This window comes from Zea mays, chromosome 8 (assembly GCF_902167145.1).
Source record: "Zea mays cultivar B73 chromosome 8, Zm-B73-REFERENCE-NAM-5.0, whole genome shotgun sequence".
NCBI lineage: Eukaryota > Viridiplantae > Streptophyta > Magnoliopsida > Poales > Poaceae > Zea > Zea mays.
Window position 1 is genome coordinate 1,082,111 of NC_050103.1, and position 9,939 is coordinate 1,092,049.

Consider the following 9,939-nt stretch of genomic DNA (forward strand, 5'->3'; position numbering starts at 1 on the left):
CCGGGATCGCCGCCGCTCGCATGCCCGAGGGAACCGTCACCCCGCTAAAACCTAATCTCTGTCGGTCTAAGAGTCTTTTTATAGCCTTATGCACCCTGGTGCGGCTGAACCAGATAGTAAATGAAATGAAAATAAAAAAGAAATATCGCGAGCGCGGCAAGAGCGCGATGGATTTGGCTGGAGACATGCGCAGCTAGGCGCACATGCACACGCGACCACACAGCCCAAAAGGGATCGGTGTCGATTGTCGAGGCACGGCACCTCCATGAAATTATTCCGTTGGAACGCGCGCGCTACACAACTAGCCCAGCGCAACAACATGCCTATATACTATACTATACACACGGCCGGCATGCTGCGCCACAAAAGTACCACCGCCACTTGGTACGTACAGTACACGGCACGGGGCCGCCGGCGGGCGGAACTCCGTGTGGTGGTGGAATGGACTGGTGGTCCATCGACCGTCCCAGCCCAATCATGCATGCCGCCATCTTGTCTCGCTCTAGGATGGATCGATGCCGGTGCTGCCGGGCAACAAGCGGCGACCGAGGCAGCACGTGCAGCCACTGCCCGGCGCGCCGCTTGTCCCCCGGATCTTGCCTCCCCCTCCCACCACCAATCACCTCTCGTCGACCTACCCTGCCGCGCGCCGCGCTGTGCTCATACTCATAGCTCCCATCATCCCCTCGCCCCTTCGCCATGATTTATACTCGCGTGACGCCCACACAACGCCCATGATTAGAAGTCGCCCGGCCGCCCGCGCGCTGCCGAGATCCATCAGCTCTTATCCTCAACATCCTTCCAGCTTCCTGGAGCAGTGCCGCCTTTCATATAAACGTACACCCGCTAGCTAGCTAGCTTCTTCATTTGGCCTGCAGGCGGCCAGCCTGCGCCAGAGCCAGACAGAGATCTCTGTTCCGGCAGAGCTTGACCCTCCTGTTACGTGCTGCAGCTTATATGGGTTCTTGGGTGCGCACCATCACAACGCCCTTCAGGAAAGCCTGCACCATCTTCGGCCCACACAAGGACGGCGGCGGCAAGAAGCAGACGCAGCAGCGGCCAAACTCAGGTCAGATCCTCTCCCACACCCAGATTGTTCCTTTCAATTTGCTTGCTTGCGTATTTCTCCCTCTCCGATGATCGATGATTGCATTACTGATTGTTTTATGCATAATAATAATGCAGCAGCGGTGGTGCAGCACGTCGACGCCGAGAGGGCCAAGCTCCACGGGGAGGTGATGGCGTGCGCCTACGACGACGTGCAGGTCATGTGGTCCATGCTCGACCAGGCAAGGATCCGGGATCTCAGTGCCAGCTCGTGACCTAGCTTCGTGCATCTAGCTTCGCCTAGAGCCGCGAAAATGGACTAGTACATAGCAAAATATCCTCTCTCTCTCTCTCTCTCTCTCTCTCTCTCTCCTCCTCACCAATTAAACGTTCCCAAACCTGCACTCGCTCGCTTTTCTTGTACACGTAGCTGCTTAGATTTAGCTTTTCTCTTTTATTTGGAGGTTTTGCAGCTCAGTCAAGTGTTTGAATCCCCACAGGCACTCTCTTCTCTTCTCTTTGAGCGAGGGGCTTGATTGGAGAGATGTACATTATTGCCACCTATTGGAATCTTGATTTGTTGCAATCCTTTCCTTGTCATCGTCTTGGGCTTCATGTCTCAAGCTAGTTTACATATAACTGCTACATATCTGATTTTATAGTCGCCACTCTCATTGGGTCGTAGGTGCGGCTCTAGCAAAACTCCGATAAAAAAACTGGTCCGGTGGTTCTATAAATCATTTTTGAAAAGCAGTTGGCAAGATGAACTGCCATAAAAGCTCTTGCAAATCTGATTAAGGGACTATTTGTTTGGAATTATTATATAACCTTACTTATTTTTAACTAATTGTTAGTTCAAAATAAGGTAGATTATATAATCTGGACCGGTTATAATCTCAAATAAACGGGCCCTAAGGTAAGCTTTTATATCAAGCTAGCATAATACCCATACGCTGCGACGGCGTGTGAATATTCAATAAAATATTAGCACACAATGATTACATAAAAACAAGCAGTACATAGATTATTATCGGCCTTAATGTCTTACAAATTATTCGCCAACAACTAATACAAAAATAAACTCGGGATCTGGAGCGCCTCGTCCTGTACCTTGGTTGTTCATCCATGCATCGCCAACAATGGCGCCCTCCTCCTCTTCCTCAGCTGTTCTTGCCCTGCTGCCTACAGAGGCGCATGGTGGTAGAGAGTCGCGTTAGCGATTTGAGGCACTTGCCGATGGGAGAAGGTTGATGCCGTCTATGGTGGTGCGGAAGAACCTGGGTGAGAGAGGCGGAGACAGAGGAAGAGATGGAAAGTTGGGAGTTAATATACAATGGTAACAACGATGAGGAGGAAGCACTCATGATGGTTGTGTTAGAAATATGCCTTAGAGATAATCATATAGATGAGTATATTTCTTTGTATCCATGATATATTCCTTTTTTTTGAAGGTTCAGGAGGGGAAGCCCCTACTGAGATTTTATTGAAAATGAAAAAACGAGAAGGTTACAGTTTAGCCTAATTACAAAAGGTAATCTGAAAGATCTAAAAAACACAGTTACAGACATTGGAATAAGAAAAACAACTCTTATGTCTGCCACAAACTCAGCCAGCTCTGGATGGAAGTGTCAAAGTTCCCATGAGCTCTGTGGATGATCAGCCGAAGCTCCTTACAAAATTCTTGCGTACAGTGCTGAACTGAAGGGTCTTTACATGCAAACAACCATTCATTGCGACTTTTCCAGATGCTCCATGTCATGAGAATAGTAACCTCCATAGAAAAAGGAACGTTTAGTTGGTTTTTAAGGTTTGCTGAGGCCTCCTCTAGATTAGTAATTCTAGGGGGGGTTATTCCAATAGAGTTCCAACATGCCTTTGCAAAATTGCATCTGAGGAACAGATGATAAAGAGTCTCATCTCTTTGCCATAAACAATTCTCACACGAGTAAAATTCCAGAGTCATGTTTCTCCTTCTTAGCATGTCTCTGGTATTTAGTCTGTTCTTAAGCCACAACCAGTAGAAAACTCTATGCTTCAGCTGACATTTGCTCTTCCAAAGGTGTCTGTAGATAGGGTGAACCAGAGTCTGGCCCATAAAATGCCTGTAAGCTTTTTGAGATGAGTAGTTGTCAGAGCCCCAAATGTATCTCCAACGGTCGTGTGTGTTACTGATGGCAATTTGCTCCTAGACCACCTGCAATTCCAGATATTGATCATAAGCTTGCTCAGAAATAGGCAAATGGAAAAAACAGCAAAATGATCCTAATCTTTAGCCTCTGCGATAGCCAGTTTTGTGTTTTTGACAAAAGAGAATAATTCTGAAAATTGTTGTCTTGGAATGTTCTGGTTCTACTGGTCATCCCAGAAAGAAATTGATCTGCCATTGCCAATAACTGGGTACGCCAGACCCTTAAAGTTAGGAAGGAGTTTGATCATGCTTTTCCACCAGAAGGAACCAATGTTTCTATGGCCTGGGAGTCCACGGGACAAGTAATAATTATTCCATATGAGGTTTACCCAGGGTAAGTTATGGCTATTAAAGAACTTATGCAAAAATTTTATCAGAAGAGCATCATTTTGGGTTTCAAGGCGAAGCACCCCCAGACCACCATTCGCTTTCCTCTGAGTAACCGAAACCCAAGCAACCAGAGGCGGCTTCTTGGAGCTAATGTCATTCCCTCTCCACAGACAGTGTTTCTTGAAAATGTCTATTTGCTTAATGATGGTTTTAGGAATCTTGAGCGTACACAGGAAGAAGGTTGGCAAAGCTGAAAAAACTGAATTGACTAATTCCAAGCGCCCAGCTTGAGATAAAAAATTTGATGAGCATGACAGTCTCTTTTCAATCCTTTGAATAAGAGTCAGAAAATGTTGATTTCTGGGTTTCGCTAGGCCCAGGGGCAATCCAAGATAAGTGAATGGCATTTCTCCAATCTGGCAATTGAGAGTTCGAGAAAGGATCTCCATCATCTCAGTATGAACATTTATTGGATACATATTTGATTTGTTATAGTTAACCTTTAGGCCAGTGGAAGATGCAAATGAATTGAGAATTGCCTTTAGGAAGAAAAGTTGCTTTGGACAGGCCTCCAATATCAAAAGAGTATCATCAGCATAACAATAGGGAAATCCTGGTCCCCAATATCAGGAAGAGGGAGCTTAAGAATATTCAAATGTCTAGCCTTATTAATAATGCCTAGCCTTATTAGTTGATGACTATGTTTCACAAGTAATGGACATGGAGATGTCAAACTAATAATGTGGGCGCATGTATTCTGAAAGGGAATAGGGAGCCATTGCGGACCCGATACCATATATCCGTGATGGGTCTGGGTATGGGATGAGGATGAGTATAGCTTTAAGGGGATGAGTATGGGGTGTCGAAACCCGGTGAGGAATTTTCCATTGACACCTCTATATGAGGCATAGTCAGTCAAGATAGAATTTGTCCTTCTCTTCTAGAGAGATATCTCTAGGACCCTCGAGTGATTAGATCAAGAAATGTATGACCGTGCTAGGGTTAAGTGTTAACCTTTTAAAGGATTCCAAATCACGGTATCGAGAAACAGAGGTTAGCTTATAAACTGACCAAATATCGTGAGACAAAGGGACGAAAATATACATAATGTTGTGATGATTCATCTGATATATGATGTTTACGTATGCATAGGTAGTGGCGGATCTAGGATTTATAAAGAGTCTAGGCTAGCTAGCTATAAGCAGCTACATATATAAAGACGTGCATATTTATTGGTCGCCGACAATTTTTTAATTATATACAGTACCTAATATGTATATGCAAATATTTAAGATAAAATATAAAAAGAAAACAATAATACCACTAAAAAATTCACAAAAATATATAAAAATCTTTATGCCTTGGAATCTTCTCATGATTGTAAGTTATATCATCATCAAGACCCTTAAATATCTCTTGCAATGTCAACACATAATAACATCATTCATTTGTGTTTTTCAATGGTGAATGAAAGAACAAAAAATAGCAAAAGGACGCACTGTACTGACACGGCGTACCAACCACTTTGAACTTTAAAGGAACTCAGATGAACGAACACCCAATTTCATGGTCCAAACTCCATATAAAAAAGCGAACAGTATAAATCTACAGGAAAAAAACGGCCTCGCCTCCACCAGTGAAGTGGAAGTGTCACGTACGTACGTACATCTTGTCGTCTTCGAAAATTTAGAACCAGCAAGAAAGCGTCGCATTACTTTGAGGCAAGCGACGCGGCCGCAACGACGCTTGGGCCGTGGTTTTAAGTCTTGACTTGATGACCTGACCCGTACGATGAAAACGAACGGGAAAATTCCTGTCCTAACCCGGTCAGTATTCCCACTTTTTTCTGACCATTTTCGAATTCCCGGAAAAATATGAAAATAGGATGAGACCAACCAAAAACGGGTACATAAATTGTATTAAGTAATCATATGACATATGACATATTTTATTTAGTTATATTGTACATAAATTGTATTAAGTAATAAAGATATGACATTGTTTTCTATACACTAGGTCTTCATATGTGTGACACTTGATCCTGATACACATGTGAAATACATCTGTATTTGTCCTTAAATCCGGGCGTGACAAAGTTATTGAGTGAAACTGACTCTCTCAATGCATAGTTTTGTCGTGGTTTCGGAAACCAGGTGGACAATAGAATTTGTTTTCTAGAGGGGATGCTAGTGCCACTACAGGAAAACACTTAATTCCCGTCGGTTTCAGGCCGACGGGCGTCCCTTGTCGGGGATAAGGTAATCCCCGTCGGCGGCTGACGGGAATAATTAATTCCCGTCGGCTAGATAATGGCCGACGGGAATTACGGCTAATTCCCGTCGGTTCTGGTGGCCGACGGGAGTTATTAATTAATTCCCGTCGGTTCCCTAGGCCGACGGGAGTTATTAATTAATTCCCGTCGGCCCCACGTGGCCGACGGGAATTAACTGGGCCGACGGGAGTTAATAGTTAATTCCCGTCGGTTCGACCATAGCCGACGGGAATTAACTGGGCCGACGGGAATTACTGTATACTGCTACAAAAACAGCACTAAATTATGTCACTATTTCTGCACACATAACATATATCAAACATAATCACATATAACAGCCACATTACAAACACATGTAGAGATACGAAATCCACAAACACATGCATTTAGACATAGTGCATTTATAATTAAAACATCCACCAACGTGTACGACATAGTATTCAAACATAACATCCACCAACATCAAACAACGAGTACGACATAGTATTGAACATAACATCCATCAACGAGTACGACATTTCAAACATAAGTTTAAGTGTTTAGAGATAACCACCACTTGGGTGGTTAGAGCTTTGACCGCTGCCGCCTTCACCACCAGGAGGAGGGAACGCGAAGAGCGAGTCAACAAATCCAGTCCCTACTGCTGGATCAGACCCACTGCCACCCGCTTCAGGCGTAACCTATGCAAGTTAGCAAATATCAACACGTTAAATGCAAATATCAAAAAGTATACAAGTGTATAAATTAATGGAGAGTTATCAAACGTACCCTATCTCCAGGTGCAGGTATATGTGTCGGAGGGGTGGTGAACTGTGGTGGTGGAACTGGTGTGTTTGCAAATTGGCTCCATTGTGGTGGCAGTGGAAAATTTGATGTAATGCCCTGTTGCTGCATTAACTGTTAAACACATATGTGTTACTACTGAAGATGTTGTATTGAAATATAATAATTTAGAGTTCGGATTATGTGTACTCACTTGATACATCGCTTGATTATGAGCATTGCAAGCTTCCATAAATTCGCGTTGTTGTCTCATCTCTTCACGCATCCTCATAATCTCCAACTCCTGCTCGTTCGGTCGACGAGAGCATGAGCTACGGGAAGATGAACCCGTCCTCTGAGATCTCACCGACGACGAGTCAATGAATCCGTCGAAGAGTGCGTATCTATAAGTGATTCAAAAAATGTTATTACTGCATAATCAATTTAGTGTCAACCATATAATTTCATAAGTTAGAGCTTACCGTCCATGCGCTTTGCCACCACCACTTGCGTACACCACCGAGGGATCCACCGGTTCATGGCGCCAGTCGTAGTCAGGGCCATGGCGACGAACCATCTCCTCCCCATATGCCGCCTATACATCATTCACAACCTTACAAATGCAGGAATTTATATACTTTGAACGTTTGAACTTTTGAGCCAAAACTCACCAAGCGATCCGTGGCTGTCTGGCTGCAGAGCTGGTCAGGGTTGTTCGGGTCTGGTCCTTTGTGGCCCTCCTGGTAGACCTCAATGTCACTAGGCTTTTGGCCACTCGTAGCTTCCTGTATAAACAAAAAACATTCATAAGCAATCGTATTATTTGTTGATCGACATAGAAAGATGAAACTTACCATTCTTTTAGCTTTTCGTATCATGTCGTCACCGCCAAACTTGTGGTTAGGATTGGTTCCTCGACATTGTCTGTGATGCGCTGACGCTTTCTGGAAGCCTTTGGAAGCCCAATATCGACACCAAGCATAGTACGCATCAGGCACGGGCGCCATCCATGGAACCATCACCTGCACACACACAATGTTACATATTATATCAATCACGACAATAAATATAAAGGGTAAAACAAATTGAATACTAACCTCACGATATTGATCCTCAGTCAAATATATCTTTGAGGACCCTTCCTTTTTATTCAAGGGGCCTGCTTCTTCCGGATGCTTTTGAAAATACAGGTTTGTAGCCTGAATTCTCGCATAGTATATGGCATCCTTCACCAGCTTCTTTGCATTGTTTTGCAAGACACGTTCAGCGTGCCCCATGTAATCCTCTCCGTCAGGCAACCGATATCGAAGCTACAACATAAAGAATACAAATGGTATAAGTCATAGATTTACAATATTAAGAAACATAACAAAAATAATAAAGAATTCATACCCAAAAGTCATTACGCACAAGTCCCTGTCTGTCGGTGTGGTTTCGTTCCTTTTTAAACTTGTACTCATCCCAGGTACTGACGAGCACGTCATCCTCGGTATCACCGTTTGACACCTTCACTATACCAGGGTAGTGAAGGCGGCAAAGAGAACCCAACGTAAGGTTAACCTGAGTGTGGTGTCCCTTGCCGTCAAAGGACAGGTCCTCCCAATTCCTGCATTACACAAAAACATTAACAATACACATAATAGTTATATTAGATAAGTTAATATATTACACTCACCGATCTCCATGTGGCATGATTAAAGTCCTATCAGCCTCTCGCTCTATCGCGTGACGAGGCTTTACTGAGTGGCTTTTTCTTGAGCGACGTGTGCGTGTCGCTGAAGAGCCTCCCGAGCCATCATCCATCGGGTTGTCAGCCGGTTCGCCCTGTTGGCCCCACTGGTCCCACGCCTGTTGCTGCTCTCTCTGGTGGTCCCACTGGTCCCATGGCTGGTGATGCTGTGCGGCCTGGTCCCATGTCACGTGCTCCACCTCCTCATTGAGCTCCACCTCCTCATTGTGCTGCTCAGCCTCATTGTGCTGCTCCTGCTCAATGTGCCGCTCCTCAGTGTGCTGCTCATCCTGGTACATACAACTCAAGATTTATTTGTAAATATGTAAACAAATTTATTTGTACAAGATATGTTACCTCATCTCCATGTACCGCGCTCAATAGCTCTCGACGTCTGCTGCTGCTCGAAGAACTGCCCTGAAAAAGGCCCAGGCCCTTGAACAACCCCTTCACTGACTTCTTTGATTTTGGCGGCATCCTGCATAAAAAATAAGAAATTATTCATTAGTGCATCAAAATGACATAATACTTAAAATATAAACAAATGAAATAACAAAACAACTTTACTTGTTAAATATCATCAAAATCAGGATCTATTTGTTCTCTTCTATGCAGAGGTCGCCATGTAACTTTTCTCCTAACAGGTTGTCTTCTCCGTCTCTCGGGAAAAGTTAAGTCGTTAACGTCTGCAACTAGTGAATCTAATGCCGGTGTAGGATCAATATGAAAACTAGTTGGCAACTCTTCTTCTTGAAACACCTCATCAACCTGCTCAAGGTGACCAATTTGATATTCGTCCTCACCAGGAGTGTATAGGCGTTCTCGGGGATTTACATTGTACACAACCCTCCATTTAGACAACTTTTTGCATGGATATGTCGAGAAATAAACTTGGTCTGCTTGATGGGCAAGGATATACGTGTCGTGTCCTTGAAGCAATTTCTCAGGTTGGATCTGTGTCATCCCAAATTCGGTCCTATAATACTTCGGGTCATACCATTTACACTCAAAGAAAACTAGCGCTAAAGGCTTATTTCCAGCAAATGTAATCTCCATTATATTTTTGATTTTCCCGTAATAGCAGGCTTCGTGTCCTTCCATGTCGGTTGCCCTAGTAACGACTCCACTATTTTGAGTGGCGGCCATAGGATGACTTGATTCGAAAATGCTTGAACGAAAGCGATATCCATTGACGTCGTAACGCCCATAGCTTTTGGCAGTTACGCTTCCAATAGATAACTGACGTAAGTCATCATTCAAATTCATTTCCTCCCCAAACTGTCAATCATGCCACAAAGCATTAGCAAATTCTGTAATATTAGTTAAATGAAATTAGCTCTCGGAGCCGCATAATTAAGACTTACACGGTCCCGAAGCCACATAATGAAATTAGGTCGCCCATGCATACCATCGCGTCGCAATTTGTCTATGTCTCTCGCTGTTGGCCTACCGAGACACCTCATGTTTTGTTCATCAAACTCGCTGTCAAATATTATTGTATGACATGAGATATTTGATAACATAAACTAATTCACATATGAACAGTTTAAGAAAACAAGTCTTACACAAAGTATTTCTCCACCTCAGGCATATTCGTGAACATGTACAGTA

At 43.8% G+C, this 9,939-nt stretch overlaps 1 protein-coding gene across 2 annotated transcripts; it reads left to right on the forward strand.

Annotated features, from left to right (window-relative positions):
- The first annotated feature begins 489 nt into the window (after window positions 1–489).
- LOC100278048 (uncharacterized) lies at window positions 490–1,647 on the forward strand. 2 transcript variants are annotated; one of them, XM_008657239.4, is made up of 3 exons: window positions 490–837; window positions 953–1,069; window positions 1,189–1,647. In XM_008657239.4, the coding sequence occupies exons 1-3, from the start codon at window positions 516–518 to the stop codon at window positions 1,320–1,322; spliced, it is 573 nt and encodes a 190-aa protein (XP_008655461.2). In that variant the 5' UTR covers window positions 490–515; the 3' UTR covers window positions 1,323–1,647. The 2 variants fall into 2 exon arrangements, with proteins under 2 accessions (XP_008655461.2, XP_008655460.2); XM_008657238.2 differs by having other exon boundaries at window positions 501–837; window positions 1,186–1,647.
- Window positions 1,648–9,939: the final 8,292 nt, after the last annotated feature.

Excerpts from the sequence above, each read along its gene's own strand:
- LOC100278048 (XM_008657238.2), top strand. The coding sequence starts at position 516 with ATGCCGGTGCTGCCGGGCAACAAGCGGCGACCGAGGCAGCACGTGCAG. Across the intron at positions 838-952 it reads GTGCCGCCTTTCATATAAAC|CTTATATGGGTTCTTGGGTG; the intron begins GTACACCCGCTA and ends TACGTGCTGCAG. Across the intron at positions 1,070-1,185 it reads GCAGCAGCGGCCAAACTCAG|CAGCGGTGGTGCAGCACGTC; the intron begins GTCAGATCCTCT and ends ATAATAATGCAG.